At 32.9% G+C, this 20,999-nt stretch overlaps 1 protein-coding gene across 1 annotated transcript in view; it reads right to left on the bottom strand.

The window, feature by feature from the left end:
* LOC126738945 (glucose dehydrogenase [FAD, quinone]) overlaps nt 1–20,999 on the bottom strand; it is a 44,030-nt gene that overhangs the window by 7,743 nt on the left and 15,288 nt on the right. Inside the window, exons 2-4 of the mRNA XM_050444440.1 lie at nt 2,124–2,252; nt 1,871–2,028; nt 1,655–1,800 (exon numbers count right to left, since the gene is read on the bottom strand). Of these exons, the coding sequence (XP_050300397.1) occupies nt 1,655–1,800; nt 1,871–2,028; nt 2,124–2,230 (411 nt within the window). The 5' untranslated portion in view covers nt 2,231–2,252. The remainder of the gene's footprint in view (nt 1–1,654; nt 1,801–1,870; nt 2,029–2,123; nt 2,253–20,999) is intronic.

Raw genomic sequence — 20,999 nt, 5'->3', positions numbered from 1 at the left:
TGTTTGCAAAATTTTTTGCTACAGTTTACGACAACTCTACGTATCCCATTCCTGATTCTCTTGAATTTGGTTCCCAGAATATTATTATTGGACGCTTCACTCTCTCGGAGGTATTTTCTAAGATCCAGAAATTACCTAACAAGTTTATCTGTGGGCCAGGTAATATACCTAATGTCTTTTTAAAGAACTGTATTTATACAATAACATAGTAGGCCTCTCCAGATGGTCTTTAATATGTCTTTACAGGACTCTACCTTTCCAGAAGCTTGGAAGCACATTTTTATCATGCCGATATTTAAGGCTGGCAATAGGGAGGATATTGCCAATTATCGTGGAGTATGTATTCAAAACTCTTTGGCCAAATTGTTTGATATTTTGGTTTGCGGTCAGCTAACATGGCAATGCAAAGGAATCATTTGTGAAAAACAGTCAGGATTCTCTTCTGGGAAATCCACAACCAGCAGTTTGGTTCAATACGAGTGTGATCTGCTGGGGGCTTTGAAGGGGGAGGGGGGGTTCAGACTAATGCGGTCTACACCGACTTCTCCAAGGCCTTCGACAGCGTGAACTTTGGTCTCTTGCTGGCCAAGTTGGAAAGTGCTGGTTTTCATGACTCCCTCTTAAAATGGCTAAAGAGTTTTCTGATAGGAAGAACTCAGAGTGTGAAGGTGCATGGCTGTACTTCTGCACCTACTAATGTAATCTCAGGGATTCCTCAGGGATCTCACTGTGCCCCTCTGCTCTTCAATCTATTTGTGAATTATATTGTTAATGTGATCAATCATAGTTCTGTAAGTATGTTTGCTGATGACCTGAAGCTCTACATGCAGACCTTGATGCTTTGTGTGAGTGGTCAGTGATGAACGGATTGAGGCTCAATATTTCCAAGTGTTGCTACATATCATTTCATAGAGGTTCGAGGAGATTCAATTCTACATATAGTATCCTTGGTAAGTCCTTGCAGTATGTGAATGTAGTCAAGGATTTAGGCGTGTGGTTCGATCAGCATCTGAGATTTGTTCATCACATCTCTAAAATAACTTTAAAGGGACTAAGAGTGTTGGGTGCTGTAAACAGGAATAGTTCCCATCTCTCTCTGCAAGCCTATAGACTCCTTTATGTCTCACTGGTTAGAGCTAATCTTGAATTCTTTTCAGTAGTGTGGTCTCCTCTATATCAGAATTCAATAGATATGATTGAGAAAGTGCAAGATGGATTTTTACGGTGTGCTGCATTTAGAATGGGCATTAGCTTTGACGAGTATCATCGTGAGGACATAAGAGTAAGACTTAAACTGGATACATTGGCCAAAAGGCGTGTGAACGCTGATCTTTGTTTTGTCTTTAAGCTGGTTAATGGCATGATTAATGCTCCTGACCTTTTTTTCTTTACATTGTATCAATTCACTAGGTTAAGTTATCTATTATGTAATAATCTATTTTGTACATTTATTTTGTATAATGGGGATTCCTATAAATTTAATAAACTAAATTCAAATAAAATAAATATTATATATATTATTTTATTAGATTATGGTGGTGAAACAACTTAGTTAAATGAAAAATAGGAACATGTACTTAGGTTTCATTTACCATTATTGACTAATAATGAATTGAATCTAACACTGTTAAAGACATTAAAAAAAAATACTTACTTTGCCTCTAGGCCAATAACATCGCTGCTCATTTTCAGCCAAGCACGCCTGCTTCTCAGGCTCAGTAGTATACGCCCAATCAATGTCGGAGCCAATAAAATTTAAAAACATTGATGGGACCTGTGTCCCCGTAGGTTCATCATTTCCTAATGGAAAAACAATCATGTTAGAACCAATACTGGTTTTTAATATTTTTTTTCCAATATACTTAGGTACCTGCTTCAATTAACAAAACTTTCCAGTCAGGTATCTCAGAGAGGCGGCTCGCCACCACCGCCCCCGCACTTCCCGCCCCAACAACAATGAAATCATACTCGTCTAAAATGGGTGTGGATTTTGGACGACCGCATGGATCTTCCAAATCGCATTGCGACCTATTTAAACATAACATTCATAAATGTGCTTAAATTAAGAAACAATACAAATATTAAAGTAGGACTTTTTGATTGTGTTCTATATTGTAAGTTACCTCAGAAATACCTCAAGCAATCCCATAAACAGCATAAATGGAGCTCCACCGCATGTCGAGGCTAGAGTTGGCCCTGGTTGGGTTACAGGGCAGTTGCAGGTCGTCATGGTTTTTTATTGCCTAGTTACCCTGCAAGAAAATATAACGTATAGATTATTGATGAAATTTGATGAAAATTATTTTAGTACTAAAGTTTATTTATTTGAGTCATCATATGCATTTTACATAATTATAATTTTTAAAACCTTATATTTTATAGATTAATAAATTGTCACTCAATAAAAGGCAAAGATCCATATCATTTCTTATTATTTGTACCATTTCTTGATCTTTTAATGACTTTTCAAAAATATTTTATGGATATTTAATGCTTAGATACCCAAAACCATTTCCGGATTGCCTTAAAATATTATCCAAGGATTTTTTCTTTGTAGTAGGCTTATAGGTTCCAAATTTCGGAAACTTCCATACACAGACTGAGTGGTATAACAGAAAATCTTCTAGCAACAACGTACTAACTCTAGCGCTCGAACGTACTAGGATTCTCCCTAACTCTTCTTGTTGTTTCAGTGATAAGGCAATTACTGATTATCTGAGTCGTTTGACTTGGTAGTTTTGGTAGAAACCGGGAATTGACCTTTAGGCTGTTAAAGCTAAGGGCTTACAGAACGACCAAAAGCAATGGATGAGTCTCTGATAAACCAAAGCCGGACAGTCTATTATCCTGTAGTAAAATTAGTCTTTACTTAAAAAACAAGCAGATTTGTTGCTGTAATATTAATTTAAGCTTCTTACTTTATAGATAAGTAATACTCTTTTAATTGCTTACATTTAGATGTTGCTAAGGTAGATGATGTAAACAGTACTTAATTTATAAATTGAAATATTAACAGCTATTAAGTTAAAGATGACACCGTTTATAGTTTTTTATCTACTTGGAAATGGATTCATTCATATCCTGTCCTATTGGACTGAGAAAATGTCCAGATACTCCTTAATGGCTTATTTTTTAAATATCTTCATAAGAACTTCTTATTTTTATAAGATGTTCATAGTACAAGTACACTAAACACTAGAATTTTATCCCTTAGTTATTTACTTGCTGAAAAGTTAAACATATTTTGCATTTTGGTATAATTGTCAATTACAATTGACATATCCAGGGTGTCCGGAATATCAACTATAATACTGAAAGAGCTGGTGGAACAGCTTTTAAGCGTAAAACATAGAATGACGTAATTAGAAAATCTATAGCTTTCGAGATATTGGCTCTTAAAAATTTATGTTTTTTAGAGTCTCATTTTAGTTTTGCACCAAATAGCCATTTCATTGATCAGAGATCAAGATTAACAGCTTACTGTTATAGTCTTAGAGTGAAAGATAATATATATCTCATTAGATCATTCTAAAAATGAACCTTGTTTAAAAAATGTTTTTATTTACCTTAGAAAAATAAAAAATCAAATAATATGTTCAGACTGCTTACCACCAACGCGAATGCAGGCGTAGCATCTTTTTATGAACGACCTTTTTTCCATTTTGCATTTTTGGCAACGTTAATTTCTTGTCATTTAATCGCTGACGTATTTCAGCAATATTATTTATTTGTCTTGCATAAACCTTAATGCAAAAATCATATTCAACCGCAGTAAAAAAAATCTGGGGGGTTCACGTCTGGAAACCTGGAAGGCCATAAAATTGGACCAAGTCATCTGAGTCATCTGTTAGAATAGGTTTGGTTTAAGTAACGACGAACTTGAAGGGAATAATGTGCTGGGAAGCAATCATTTTGGAAATACATTATTTGGCCAACAGAACATCTTCTAAAAGAAGTAGTAGTTTGTTTTGACAAAATCATTATTAACAAGTCTGCCAGTTCGGCACCTCTCGATTTTTTTGCAACATTCTGCGGAAAACCATAGACATAGTTCGTAGTCCCGAGTCCCAGGTTTTACACAAATTATACGTAATATGAGTGATATCGAATCCGCCTAGTGATCTTAGCACCGATTTAGGTATCCCTGTTTGAATTTCGAGTGCTTGTGAGAAGTCAAGATAATGAAAAAAGCTATAGTTGGTCCCGATAAAATACCCGCATTTTTTATATTTGACTGTGCGTATGCTTTTTGTAAACCGCTAACAGTATTGTTTAATCTTGCCCTCAGAACTGGAGAATTTCCTTTGCTCTGCAAAAAATCTAAAATTATTCCTGTTCTTAAAAAAAATGATAAAAATCTTATAGATAACTATCGGCCAGTTACACTTATGAACAACTTTCTAAAGTTTTTGAGCGGGTTCTTCATTCAGCATTATACTTTCCTATAAAACATCTTATAGACACTAGACAGCATGGCTTCATGAAGGGCAGATCCACTACCACTAATCTTATTACCATCACGGAATTTATATGAGAATCTATAAATAATAATTCTCAAGTTAATGTAGTCTATACAGATTTCTCGAAAGCTTTCGATCGTCTTGACCATTCCATTCTTATATGAAATCTTTCTGACCAATTTATGTTTTCATCTCGTTTAATTTCTCTTCTCTCTTCTTATCTCACTAAACGTCCTCAACACATTGAATGCTTTGGACACACCTCAACTGAAATAGTCGCTCCTTCAGGCGTACCACAAGGCTCCATATTAGGACCTCTACTTTTCAAACTCATTTATAAGGACCTAGAAGTAAACAGCTTAATATACTGTGATGATAAAAAATTATACTGTAGAATTGATACTATTGACGACTGCATTAAACTCCAAGCAGCCATTAACGCTGTCATTAAGCGAGTCGTTTTTAGTAGCTCACTTTCATTTAGTTTTCATATAGAAGATATCATAAAAAGAAGTTATAAAATGTTGGGTTTTGTTGTCAGGAACTCTCCATTCTTTGAGAATATCTCTAGCATTAAACTGTACTTTACCTATGTTCATTCAATTTTGGAATATTCTTCCCAAGTCTGGTCGCCATACTATCAGAACCATATTAACAAGCTTGAAACTATACAGCGAAAATTTCTTAAATTCCTTTGGTTTAGATGCAAAAGAATGTACCCGGAAATCGGTAAAATCAGGTAAAATTATTACAGGAAAGAAGGGATTCGGCAGATTTACAGTTCTTACATAAATTAAATAATGGCGTAATTGACTCGCCAGAGATCTTGCAACTTCTAAATTTACACACTCCTCGGCTGTCAGCAGTTTTCAAACTTTTTACCTTTCAATACCTCGAACCAACATTACAAAATTTTCGCCTATACGTAGAGCTTGCAATACATACAACTCTCTACAGAATCAATGCGATATATTTAACTGTAACCTAGCCGAAATTAATAGAATTCGCTTAGTTTAGATAATCTTGTTTATAATATTAGTTTTATTTTGATAAGGCGATTTCATGTTTATATACATCATTTCCACTCTATTATTGGAGTTTCTCTATTGACTGATGTAAATAAATAAATAAATAATCGATATGGGGTGTCCCCTCTCGAACAGGAGCATAAGGGATCCTACCTTCGGTATATGCTCGGTGAACATTGATAAACAAATGATAATCAGTAGCATGATGTACTGATTACAAATTTGAATATATATTTCTTGATAAAGGTTCGCTACTGCTGGAACATTTCTTCTGCATCTTCCGTAAATTAAATGGATGTTTGCATATTCCAGGGCCCTATACGGCACGGGCATATTAAAACAAGTAATCATCAACACAAGCAGCTAATACAAGTAGTTTAAGCAAGGCAAGGATATGAACATAATAAAATTTCTTTTTACAAAAAGAGCAATTTGAAAAACCGATACGAGTTCCTTAAACTAAACTCGCCAAACCTTTCACCTTCAGATTGTTTCTTGGAATAAGTAAAGCTTAATGTGCTTGAAAGATAGTGGAGTAAGAACACTTTTTGCTGTAGATAGGTTTTTATAATAATTCCGATAAGATATAGGTATAAAGGATCAGTTATTTTTATAATTTTTTTAAAGAGCGCATTATATTATACTTCAGTCAGTCTCCACATCTTTCTTCATCTCTAGCCAAAGAGTTTGTAAGTGTTGATTTTTGTACGGTTTTCCTTTAAATACTCCTTCAATGTCAATAGATACACCAAGGGTGGACTCTTGATCGTTCATAAAACCTTCGTTTTTACCAAACTAGGGGGAACAAGAAAAGTAATAATAAATCATAATTTTTTATAAAGAAACTTCAAATAAATCACTTTTTTGCTGGCGGTTAAATAATAATAATAGACAGCTATGTTAAGTGTACGTTTTCTTATTTACAGCTTACTTTTTACATTTAAGAAACTCTAAACATATTAGTGCCTTCCCTCTGGTTATGAGCAATTGCTCTTTTAACGCCGGTTGTTTTTTGTTTTAGCACAATCATAAAAACTTTATTAACATATTTCCTTTACAGTAAGACGTTCTGACTATATTAAGTGATCGTTAATACAGGATTTTCGTCAGTTTGATAGAAAATCGCATAAAGTTTGAAACGGCTACCATCACGTATTTAGTCTAGTGTATCAGATAACGCAATCCGCAGTGTAATTGTAATTTGTTTAAAAATATATTTTTTGACTGATGAGTCAATATTTACAGTAATTCAAATGATTGTCAAGGCTTAAAAAATGTACTTTATTAAAGGGTCAGTAATTTGAGTATTTTCGCACTTTTGTGTTTGATAGACGACATTTCTAATTTACTTATTTTTCTTACGAAAAGAAATCCATGTATTATTAGGGCTTCAAAGAACATAATGAATGTGATTACATAATGACTGGACATAATTCCATGTATGTATGTACAGTATTCCAAATAATATTTGACATGTAAAATGTATAACTGGCACTAATTTTTTATTTTCCATTATCAAATTTATGGCTGTACAAATTATTTTACTTTAGTGCACTTCATCTAAATTTTACTTATACGTAATTTACTTATGAATGGGCCCTAAACAAAATGGTAATAATAAATCAGATCCAGTGCACCTTGAGAATTTTATCTTTGTAATCACTTATAAGTGAATTCATATATCCAACAAAAATTAAGGATAAAAGTGACATATCTTAAGATAATTTTATCGTGGCTAAAGTTTTCTTTCCTCTAGAATATTTTTATTGAAATAGGTAACAGTTTTTTTTCCATAGAGGTAACGAAAATCAAATTTTGCATTGCTTTTGATGGTGTAAAAAAGGAATTTCATAGCATGTAATTAATCACTGAAAAACCTCAATTATAAATAAACCAAATAGTAGCTTTAACCTGCCAACGTATGTAATTCTAATTAATACTCATTAGACCCAAATCAATCTAATAGCCAATTATTTCAATTAAGCAATTACCACACACTGCGTGAGCTAAATATCCGTCTTTATAGACCGGCATTTTTACTCGAGTACTTTCACAAGCACGAAGTCAGTTTTTTTAAGGCCATTTACGATCCTCTTCAGAGATTTACGAGCCTAAAAGTGCATAGTTTGCCCTATTGTAGGCTTATAGGTCACACAGATCGTGCCATGGAAAGATCATCTAATGATTGTTGTCGCAACTCAGACGCTTTATGGCTTACAGATAATCGTGATTGGATATACAGAGGGTCTCAAACTGGTTGAACATCTTAGTTATTGCGAAATTGGAGTAGAAACGTTTCAAAACCGTATTGTTTTTACTGATTCAAATTGTTGCAAAATTAGAACTTGACCAGATTATTCTTTTAAAATTCGTAAGGTTACTATGAGATTCGAGATAAAATAAAATTCTGGTCCAAATTAAGAAATTTTAATATTTAGCCTTAACCTAATTTATATTACTTCAACATTTCGGGGTTTTTTTAAGAATTCGTTACCTACTGACTGCAGTACATTTAAAACCAGTTTATTTTCTTATTAAATGCCTACCATATAAATATAAAACAATTTCATCTTTCAATATCAATACTTATAAAAAAATCTCATTAATATGCACTCAATACGATAGTGCATTTCTGGTAACCAGGTAAGAAAATAAAAAAATTAATAACTACTTTTACAGCTTGGCAAAATATACACAAAAAAATCCAAAAATCAAAATATACCCGCTAGAAATAATTTGATTAAACAATATTTACAGTTATGGATACCAAACAAGGAGAGAAGGTTATCAAAACACACCAAATAAATAGTTTAAAACTGTTCTGAGAAGAAAACAAAAGAAAAAAAAGAGTATTGATTTGCAGAAACAGTCAGTACGTTACGCCACAATTGTCTAGTCAGTAAATATCGCTAAACATAATTAGTGAGCCCGACATAAGTGAGTATTTTCCGAGGTCACTAATGAACTGGAGATGGAACAAACGTGAACTTAGAGACCAATATGAGACGCAGCATTTAATATGGGATCCTATATAACAAAATAAAAAACATGATGCAAAACAAAAAACATGAAAAGACGCAAAAGGGAATGTTTTCTATCAAATTACATAAAAGATACGAAATTTTGGTGCAGCAGATATAAGAATTGAGTCTGTTCATCTTTAAAATTTTACATAATCTAAGTTTAAATTGGTACGAGCCAGGTTTGTTTTTATCTCCAAAAATGAATGTGTCTTAGTACGAAATGTAAAAATGTGAAAAATTGTGCTATCGAGAGATTTGCAGAGATATATAAAGTGCGAGAATTTCAGCTTCCTAAGTCAATTGTTTGAATAGGTTCAACATTTATGAAGTTATTTTAATTATTAGTTCTTTTAAAATTACTCTCATTTAAAAATGTCTTTTCCTCATATTTCACTGAAAAGCTTTGAATACAATTCGAAAGAAATAGTAGCTAATTGAGGAACGCCACAGGGTGCATTTTTACCCTCTTGTGAAATAAAAAACAATATAGAAATAAGCTGAAAATAATTATTAACCAGTTAATTAATAGTGCAAGAAAGATAACCCTTAAACATCTCTAAATGTTATGTGGTTTCCGATAGACGTCAAGAAAAAATATTACATAACATTAGATAGCCGAAGATGAATTATTACTAAGGTCAAGTCACTGAATGTCATGGGAATAATATTCGAGGTCTTTTATATTTAATTTGCAAATTGGATATTTTTAATTATACAATTTTGGACTTTTATTAAAAAATCTTATTCTAATATCTATGTATCTAATAATAAACTTCATGTTCATTCTTCACTTTATATTTCACGTAAAATTCTCTATAATTTTGAAGTGGGCTTAAACAAATCCATGTCATCAAAATGCTAAAAGAAAAATCAATTCCAGGGGCATACCAAAAATCATGTTTTAAACGTGGTCTTACAAAGCAAAAGCTTCTATTGGAATTTACTAAGCTAACATGACACCTAAATCATAGAAGACTACTCCTTGTAAAAAATTCAATTTGTTTAGAAATGATGGCATGTCTCAAGGCTTTTCTAAAACAGATGTACTAAAGAGTTGATCTAAGGATTACAATTTTTCAGTTATTTGAAAAATAGCATTTTCTGCGATTTCTTATTGTGTGGGACATTTTACGGTGGCTTTAGGAAACGGTGCCATTTCTTATAATTACTGCAAAAAACCGCGACATTATATACAGGGTGTTCATTTGAAAACTGCCCACCACGGATTTATCGAAAACTACTGTTAAAAAAAAACGCCGAAATACGTCAAAAGGTTTGTCAAAGGGGACAACTTTCTAACCTAAAATTACTTCATCCCTTGCCTGTTAGGATTTGCCAAATCTACAATTCGTTTATAATTTAAAACGGAACCAACATAAACAGCAATTCGGAAGATTAGTCGTGGCAAAAACTAAATAACAACCTGAATTTTTTTCCGCATTCTTTTCATCAACACAGAGATCCTGGGCGAACTGTATTTATTGTTATACTTACTTAGTTATTTATAGTTGCTAAGGAAAATAAAGAATTTATTTTGCCGTCAGTTACATTTGTGACAGTCTTGGAATAGTGAAAATTTATTTGTTGAATTGAAGATTTTACTTCCAAAATGGTTTAGACACTAGCTGAAAGAGTGGAAATTATTCTAATTTATGGTGCCCAAAATCAATGTGCTCGGCAAACTGCTGTCACGTTTAACGCCAGACATCCGGAAAAGATAACTTCGCATAGGTATGTTTTGGACCTTGTGACTAACTTTACTGAAACTGTCTGTTGCAAATAAAAAACGTGATCATCGGAGAATGTGGATGAAGCCGCTCAAGTTGAAGTTTTGGGTCATTTTGGAATAAATCCTAATACTTCATTACGCAAAATTGTTGCTGCCACTGGTACTTCATTAGGCTCTGTTCACACAGTTACCAAACTTCATAAATTTCATCCATTCAAAATGAATATATTGCAAGGGTTAACCGAAGACGATTTCGATAGGCGAGTTGAGTTTTGTGAAAAATGACTGAAACGATTTATGATAATACTATTCATGTAAAGAATATCTGCTTCAGCAATGAATGCACATTTTATCTAAATGGATTTGTTGATAAGCATAACTGTAGATATTGGAGCAATGAAAATCCTCATGCATTTGTAGAAGGGCATACCCAGTACCCTCAAAAAATTAATGTATGGGCAGGCATTTTAGGAAATAAAGTGATTGGGCCAATATTTATTAACGGAAATTTAAATGGAGCCATTTATTCGGATATGTTGGAAAATACCATCAATCCGCTTATCACTGAAACCATTGAAAACCAAATCGATGATGATGAAAACCCTATACCTGATGAGGCTGAAATATATTTCCAGCAAGACGGCGCTCCTCCTCACTATGTTCTTCACATTCGACAATGGCTAGACGACGAGTTTCCAGATAAATGGATAGGGCGAAGGGGGCCTATAGAATAGCCTGCTAGATCTCCTGATATAACGCCGTTAGATTTTTTTCTATGGGGTCATTTGAAATCTATTGTGTTTACTCCCCAACCTGAAAGTTTAGATGAACTTTGTCAACGCATCATCGACAGCTGCCATGATATCCCACAACATGTTTTTGAAAATGTCCGTCAGGAATTTGAACATCGAACGTTGTATAGCTTTCAAGAGAAAAGATCTCTCTTCGATTAAAGACATTTTGCTTCGGTACACTCCGGCTTCTGTGCTCCGTGTAAGCAATTCTAGAAGCGTCTGTGTACCAAATTTTTCGAATTCTTAGAAGATTTAGCCAATATGTTCTGCCCTTTTTAAAGTGACTTGAAATATACTTAAGAACAATTTCTTTTGCCACTTTTAGTAATGCAGTAACGTGCAACTAACGCTAATTGAACACTTTTAGTTAGAGGAATAAGCTTAAAAAATAAATTCTCAATATTTCTTTAAGTAGAAACCAATAAAGTAAAACACCAAATCACAGTATTTTATTAGGTTTTACATCTATTAAAATTTATAACACTATTTAAACAAATATTACATTCAGAATAATATCTCATAACTAGGCAAAAAAAAAAATATGAATTTAAACTTTTAACTAGACTCTATTATAATACATTTAGCCGAATACGTTGCCTCAGGTGCCATATATATGTATTGCCTCTTACTTTAGTCATAACAGTACTTGCTATACTTACGGAAATTATTTCTTTTTTTGAAAAACCTAACTATGTCACTTTAAAACTCGATGAAAATAAAACAAAATTGTATAACAGAACGGTGTAAGAAACAGGAGCAACAGTGCGCGGCTATTTCAAATCAAGTGGAAAAATTTATTCACCGGCAGGCCAACGGAAATTTCAAAACGACTTATCTTCGATCGAATAAATCTGTAAAAAACTGAAAATTATATCATTTTTACCTTGTTAGTTTGTTTACTTCTTGTTAAACTGTAATTATTTTGATTTTACTGATATGTGCATGCATATACATTACATGACATAATTTGTTTGTTTTAATTTTTCTCTTAAATAAATTACATTAACTTTATATATTACCTAATTCGTGAAAGTTGTTCACAATAGGGAGTCACCCTTTTTGTAAAAAACTTAGGGTGTTGTATATAGTAGTTAGAATATGGAATACCTAGAATAACCCTAGCTGCAAAATATAGGCGAGGTGTTAATTTAAGCTTACACAAGAAATTAATACGAATTAGCCGCTAATGCTAATTAGAGCAAAAACACTTTGGCATGAGTTTAACCGTTGATTGAAGAGGCGAGTTCCCTTTTCAATCAACGGTTTAACACAACGAACCTTTAAGAAGAGGTTTTAACATTGACGTTACGTAGCTGTTTTTTTATGCCAACCTAAATAACTTATTGATAAATTACTTACTTTAAGGAAATTGAATAAAAATATATCTAATAAGAGAATATAGTTTTTTAAATTTTGCGAAAACACGATAACTACAGAACAAAATAGAAGTGAAAATTTTTACTCCCGGTCTCTGTTTTCAAATTTTTGTTAGTCTGTACACACGGACCTTAATGCGCATTACAGCAAGATCATCCACATATTTAAAACGTTTTAACCCTTAACTGGTACGGCGGGATCCTGGCTGACCCCAATCACACATAGTTAGTCGCCAACTTGTTAATATTGGCAACATCGCCTTGAGCACTTTAGTAGGTTCGTAAATTGGCGAGAGTAAAGAGATAAAGAGATAAAAAACACTTTTAAACACATCTCGTCTATAAGGTTATACCTGACGCTCGTACATATAGCTCGCCGTATCATGAAAATACACGCTGTTGGGGTCAGCAGAGATCCCACGATACCAGTAAAGTTTTCATTTGGAAAAAAAAATTGTCTCGTAAATTTTTAACGGATCGTGAATTAGAAGAGATATTAGATCGTGATAAGGATGTAGAAGATATTCGCGACTCAGAAATCTATGCTGAAAGTGATGACATTTCTGATGCAGAAAGTGAACACAGTAACCATGACACCGAGTCCGAACAAGAATCTTGACAAGAAGAAGATGTGGATATTGATCCAAATTTATAACAACAAATAATTTCTAATGGCGTGCCTCAAGCATCTGTATTAGGACCAACACTCTTCCTCGTTTACATCAATCACTTATTGAATAGTTATGTTTTGCAAGAGATTATCGCAATGGACACTAAAAACATCAAGATTTGGTGTAATGCTTATTAACTTTCCTTTAACCTATCAATAACTCATAATATAAAATTCAGAGGTACGCCTGAAAAATGATGCCGTTTACGCTTAAATTTTAAAGGTAGATAAAGCTTTAAAATACTTTGGTTTTACAATAACAACGCTTAACGCCTACGCAACGTTGAGTTTTTTACTAACTCCAAACTGAAAATAAGTTTGGCTCGTTAACGATAAAGGAACGGCAGATGTGTTATTATGAAATTTTATTTTATTCCTTAAATAAACGAAGATCATGTGATTTATCAAAAGTATTCGATTGTGTGACAGAATACTATTTGTTGAAGCTTAATACCTATAGCTTCCATGGTGCCAAGCTTAAAGGGATTTAAGTCATCTTTAAGAGGATTCAGGTTTCGATAAAAGGTCTAAATATCAGTGCCCGATTTCAGTAAAAAAATTGATTTTCTAGTAAAACCCGAATTAATCGATTCTATTCAATACATGGAATTTTGCTCATATATCTTAACCATCTACAACTTTTAATTAACTTACACGAAATTCCCCATAAGTATTTTATTTAAAATAAATTTGTAATGTAGTGTAATGGGATCTGAACCAGGGTGGCCTTTTGCACTGCGACCATTGTTGATCTATTCTGATATCAGCTCCTTCAGTAGGAGCTTTAGCGGATCTTCTTCACTCAGCGCCCGTACCAGCATCTGTAGTCGTTTCCTATTCAGTCTTAGAGCTAGATCCGCCCCGCCCTCCTAGTTTTCAAACTCAAGAGCCCTTTGATGTGATTCCAATATCACATCATCCTGGACCCTTTGTTGTATCCTTTAGAAACCTTTGTTGAACCCTTAAGATGGGGTGGGACCATAAAGCTCCTCTCAGCCCCTTTTTTTACATATGCATCTTATTCCCGGCATGCTCCTCATGTCCTGGTACCCAGACCAGGGTGATCTCATTTCAAGTCGCCTGGTTATTGAGCCTGTTGTGGCATTCCAGAAGTAATCTGAACTTGTATATGCAGCCTCTTAGCACCCTAAAAACCGAGTGGCTATCCGACAATATCTAAACTCCTATTCCCCTGTGTCCTCTTCAAGATATCCACAGTCTCCAATATCGCGTATAGTTCCGCTTCAAAAATTATTGGAACTTTGCTTAATATTATGAATTTGTGTGTTCTAGGCCCTACTATGCCTGCTCCAACTCCTTAGAGCGTTTTTGATCCATTCTCACAATTCCAAAAGGTTCCTCATAGCTTTTTCCAGTACCGATATAAACGGCCTAGGTGCTAAATCGTGTCCGAACCACAAAGTCGGGGATATCATAGTTTTGCACTAATGCGGTATTGATTTAAAAAATCGTAGAGATTTAACGCAGCTCTTAACTAACACCAGATGAGAAATACCAAGTTAGGATACTGCAGTTAGTTTCTTGGGCTGATGTATGTTCGGGATTATAGCCAAATCTAGATGTAATAAAAAGGATATGATTAAAAGGAATATGCTATCGTTAATTGAGCACCTATCCACAAATAAATATTAGGGCTATCTTATTTGTACTTTTAATTAAAAAAAGAAACATAAATTGTAAGTACATATTAATATAAATAACAATTACTTGGTATCAAAGAGGTCTGATTACAAGGCAATTGATTCGATCGCAAAACCGGATTCGAGTTATCTCTCTTATTTAATCCGGTTGTAATATGAGTAACACAGCTTGGGTTTACCATTTCTTTTCTAGGTCAAAATGTGCCTATATACTTAATTGATTTACAAAATAATTATGCTGTTGAATTACAGAGGAGAGTAAAATTACAATTCATTAATGTCTACAGAATAGTAAATAGTTTATTATTAATCTATCATGGCCTGTGTATAAAAGTGAACGAACACTTAAATACTAATAGTATTAGTTCAGAAATTGATACAGTTTACTAGGGCTCACCGAGAATATACCATAGACTGTCATCGAGTGTTACCACTTATATTACACCAATTGATCAATAGTACAGGTTGTTCCTTGATAGGATTTCTTGGATATTATATTATTATATGTATTTGCCTGGTTCTAATTCATTCGTGGATTTTCTAAGTCCGAAATGCAACATTACTAGGCCAAAAGTAATAAACCTATCGATGTGAAAATGGACGTCACTCATCTGTCAACTTTCATCTGTCAACTTTCGATCTGTCATGTCATAATTACGTGACATTAACGGTCAAACATGGCGCGCAATTCAAATCTGGCGTTCTTATTCTCACATATGAAACATACGTGGGTCTTATGATTATAAAGATGCATTTGAGGCTTGAATTATATTACGTAATATTTAGTGTCTAGTGCGATTGTCCACAAAAGAAAATATTTAAAAAACATGATTAAAAAATTACTGTTATAAACAAATGAAACATACTCTGGTTATTACGTAACGTATAAATGTCGAAAATCAGCAATTACAAATCATAAATTATTTATATGGAAATTGTAGGACCTAGGAATTGTAGTAACCATTATTTATAAATTTTATTTAAATGTAAGCAACAATTTTCGTCAGTTCTATGAACAAAAAAAATTAAAAAGTGAACTGCGTGATTACACGTCTTGCGAAAAAATGAATACCATTCGTAAATAAACAATATTAAATCGAAACCAACAATTTAACATTACAGACTTGTAGATAATCCGATAACTTATAATTTGATTTATTAAAATTGATTGCATGTTAAAAAGTGACAAAGATATTTAAAAAAAATACTTTAATAAACAAATAACTTAAAAATTAAACTTTTTAGTTTCTCGGGAAGGTTTATACATTAAAAATTGCTTACCCTAGTTATTTTTTGGGATCATGTAATTTCCGGTCTAAAATAAAAACCTTAGGCTAACTAGGGTTGTTTGAAGTTTTTTTATATATGATCAGAATTGAGAGTCGAGATACGGACCCTAATAAGGTTACTTTAAGTCGTCTAACGTATTTCCGAAATCTCGTAAAATTTACCCTATAAAAAGTCACGACATCCAAGTCTAATCCAATATTGATGCGGATGCTATATATATATTTGACTTTTTGGTGGATTAAATAGAGATTTGTTTTAATTAATTTATCTGCTTTTTATGAAAATTGCATAGTAAGTTTGATTTCGTTAACTTTTATAAATTAGTTTTAGTAAAGTTTGGTTTAATACATTTTTGACTTGGCTATTTAATTAGAAAATATCTGTCGTTCTAACCTTCGTTTAAATTAAGAATTAGTATACTAATTTTCGGTTGTAAAATATATGCCTTTACGGATTCTTATGCAATCTATTTGAACAACAATAATAGTAATAGTAGAAAATCTGGCTTGAAGAGACTATGAATACTCCAAATGTTTTGGACTTGATAACTAGGTAACAATTTCAAATAAATTGGTTAGAGTTCTATTTAACCCTCAGCTTCATTATAATTGTGTGTCACATGTACTGCTGAGAAAACTTGAAACCTATACGTGTCAAAGAATTCGCTTTGCTGGGTCTGAATCAGAGAAGTTGGGTGTTACTTGGCCTTCTTTCATTTCTTATTTGCATAAATATCTCATCATTAATAGTGAAGCATGGTAAATACACGTCCTTTGGAAATGATTGTATACTTTACTTTGACGTGTGGCTGCATAATACTCTTCTTGCAACATAGTCGATTTTTAACTAAACTTGTAGATTAAACACAATAGTATTGTCCGACAAATATCGTGTGCATCCAAAAACATCTGTCCATAATCAAATACGCGTATATTGAACTCGGTTAATAGTCGACTAGCATGGACAGTTCGACTGCTATTCACTAAACGTGAATAATCTTAAAGAATAGGGGAATTGATTATGGAAAATTGTTATTATATTATATTTAACCAGATTTACTACACTACTAAAGAAGAGCCTTATCTTTAACAGTTAATGATGAACAATTGCTTTATTTCATCATAATAGATGAAATTCCTTAATGGATGGGAATACCCTATTTCAGTCTTCATTGTTCAATATTTTTACTGCTGTGACATGGAAGAAAATACATTAAATAGTCATAATTATTAAATAACGACCTAGTTTTTCAAATTTGCACATAGATATAATTTGTGTAGAAATCGGAAACCGGGCATTTATTTAGTTAATCGATTTTACACTCTTAACGTGGTGATTGCCGTAATAATTTTTGATAATATGGGTTGTAATAAATCTTAGTTATAAATAAAAACAATTTAATACGAAAAACATGTTTAATATAAATAAATATTAAACAGATTACGTAACGCTTATTTTCACATTTTTTTATTACATGCATGTAAAAAAATATGTCAATAAATATTAAACGGCTTCATGTATAAAGAGATAGTATCTTACTACTATGTTGATTAAATTACATCATAAAATATTGCAATTTGTTTTAAACCGCTCTTCTTTGGCATTGACCTTTCTCGATTCTCAGGTCGTTGAAACCGTTGTGAATATCCATCAGTAAATAAAAATGTCAAAGACAATTTTAGAAAATAAGGTTAATGATGATGATAGCACCATGTTTTGTAAACGATGAAGAAGTTCGGAATTAATAAAAAAAGACTAACGAGTAAATAGGAATTAAATTATACATCTGGATTTCCTTAAGAGTGTTGTTAGCAATAAGATTAGAGACCTAAAATAGTTTATGTTTCAAGCTTTTCAGTTTTTATTTGCTTTGAATACTATTATATACAAATAGTGGTAACAGTTTTGTTATCGTTTATAACTTAGCCAAAGCTATCCAGTATCCTGCCATAATTATCTTCAAGTTGTATAATTTTTAATACTAAGTTTGTAGTGATCTGTATAAGTGAAGTCATATTTTTTAAACAGTCGAATCATTTTCCACGGGTCAGGTCTGCCTAATTATGACTCTTGTTTCGTACTTTTTAATGGTAGTTCTTTTAAGCCACCATTATGTAATGCTTGCAATAAGCCCATTAACTAGAAATATCCTTGATCCCAAATTTGACTGATATTTGTCAATAATAAAAATTTTAAGAAACAATGAAGACACATTACATAACTCTATAAAGAGAGTGATAATTAGTTGGCGTTTGACAATTAAATAATTAGGCTCCTGGGTATAAGATATCTGTTTTGATTAAGCAATAAAATACTTTTAAAACCCTTTATTTGCCTTTAAAAAAAACGATTCTAGCTAAATACTGATTGCCAGAAGAATGATGTTCTGAGACAAAAATATTGGGAAAACGATTTTTAAAAGAAAAGGCTTTCTGCTCAACTTCGTCACTAACCCTTACATTAAAATGAGGTTAAACTTCTGTGATAGCTCAATTTAATGGCCAACAATTCTCTTTTCAACATATCCGAATATAAAAAAATAAATGTTTTCTATATTTATTGCTTAAAACTGTTATTACTGTTTGTGTTTACAAATTTCCGATTTTTTTCTTCCTTAGAAATTCCGAGTATTTAGATTTTTATTTATTTCAATTTAGTATTTCAAAGTTTTGTTACTAAATTTTATTTAAAAGAGGGAATTGGTTGTGTTGCTCGTAATATAATATGAAATAATCAAACCAGATATATTCGAAGCAAAGTTGCTCTTTTGGTACTTTACTCCGAATATACATCTGTTTGATTATTTCGTAAATTTTATTTAACCCTAAAATGGTTTGTTCAACTGCAGAAAGAGTATCGCTAATTGAACTGTATTACGAAAATTTGCTCAGCTATATATCAAATGAAACCAAATAGACATGTTCACCGAAAATATACACTTATCCAAGTGGTGTTTCACAACTTATCCAAGTGATTTTAACCACATATGCACTGTTACGAAAAAAGTTGATGTAAAAAAAATGTATTAAGAGTCCTACAGAAATTAAGTTATAACCCTGAGTTTCAATAACAAATTGAAAAATAAATATCTGTATTTTGCATTCATCGTTGTCAAATCAGATTACGCATTAATAATTTCTTGCAGCAAATGTTGTACCAAACCACTAAAAAAAATACCAAAATTTTTTTGTTTTCTCATATTAATAAAAACATGTAAATAAGGTTTAATTTGTATCGTGAGTGATCTGATCGATTTTTGTGAATTTAAAGAAAATATTTTACGTTTTTAGATATTTATTTAAAATTGGCACATATGTATAATAATGAGGAGTTAGTGAACAGTATTTTAGCGTACGGAGAAGCAGGGCAAAATTCGCAAGCGGCTTATTCCACATTCCCAAACATTTACTTCAATTGTTTTACGTGCACGTGCTAGTGGAGATTTGCGTCCCAGACGTAGGGTGGATGGGGGTCAGGTTCGCCCACAACGCGTTACAAATTCCGTAAAGGACATTTTGCATATTGTGGAAAAAAATCCAGGAATAAGCACAATGTAGTTAGCCCAACAGGTCCCAGAAATGTCACATGCAACAGGGTGGCGCATATTACATGGGGCCCAAATGTAAACTTATCACGTCCAGAAAGTCCAGGCGTTTCTACCTACAGACTACTCCCTAAGAGTAAGATTTTGAGAGTGGTTGTTGCAAAAAATGCTCGAAATGCCCGTTTTACAGTTGATATTTTGGCCACCGATGAAGCTATTTTTACTCGTAATGGTATAACCAATCTTCACAATACACCCGTTTGGTTCTTTAAACATCCTCACGCAACGGTCCAGATAAAGGGTAAGTTCCGTAACTTAACCGGCTCCTCCAGTTGTGTCGGTTACCGTTCCATAACTATAGAATTTCTGAAATTTGGTTTGGTTATAAAACGCGGTTCCTGAAAAATTGGTTGCAAATGTCAACCGAAACGATCGATCATTTTTTTCGGTACCTTCGGTTTTTCCTACAGATATCATGGATTAAAGGTATTTATATTCTGAGTTTAATCTACGATATCGGGAAATCCTGTGTTTATAGATTATATTATGAAGTTTTGGTTTGATTTTTTCGTGGTTTTTTCCTGTTTATGAAATTTGATCATTTGATTGTTTCAATTCATTGCATTCAATACACTTGATTGCAGTTTAAATTCAGTACTTGATCTTGATTTAATGGAGGTATGTATTTATATATTTTTTTTATCACTGCTTAGGAGATTAATTATGGGTATAATAAATAATAATAGGTACCTATAAGACAAAAATGCCATTTATAACCTAAAATCAACAAATGAAAACAAGACCAACAAGAAACCAGAGCGTTCCATTTTAAACCGATATTTTCAGGAACCGTAAAAATACCGCTTCTAACCGATGATTCACCAAGCTTCGGTTACGGAACTTACCCAAACTTCCAACATCGTTTTTCTTTAAATATGTGGGCAGGTATTGTCGATGAACGTCTATAATTAATTGGTTTTAACCTATCTAACCGTTCATATTGCTAGATCGGAGTGGATGGCCTCCAGTATTTCAAATTTCTTTGAAATGATTTGCCGATCTTTCTTGAAGATGTGCTATTGGCGGTCCGAACAAGGATGTGGATTTTCACCTCCGGATTTTCCTTTAGAATTTCGTAATTTTAAATACGCTGAATCGGCCTCCACAATCGCCCGATCTAAATCCTCTGGACTTTTTATAGAGATACTTGAAAAACGAAATATTGTACTCCAGTTCAGAATATTGAAGAGCTGCGTGACCGGATCACAGTGGCTGCGAATAATTTGAGCCTTCCCTTCAAGCACAGCAGGAAGGAGGTGTATTTGAATTAGACGCGCCTAAGCTTGAATTAAAGCCAATGGAAACAATTTTGAACAGCAAAGTGAGTAAACTGGTAACTATACTATTTTATTATCTGGATTTCT

The sequence above is a fragment of the Anthonomus grandis genome, chromosome 7 (genome assembly GCF_022605725.1).
Source record: "Anthonomus grandis grandis chromosome 7, icAntGran1.3, whole genome shotgun sequence".
NCBI lineage: Eukaryota > Metazoa > Arthropoda > Insecta > Coleoptera > Curculionidae > Anthonomus > Anthonomus grandis.
Note: the sequence above shows the minus strand (reverse complement) of the source record. Positions and strands in the feature narration are given on the sequence as shown.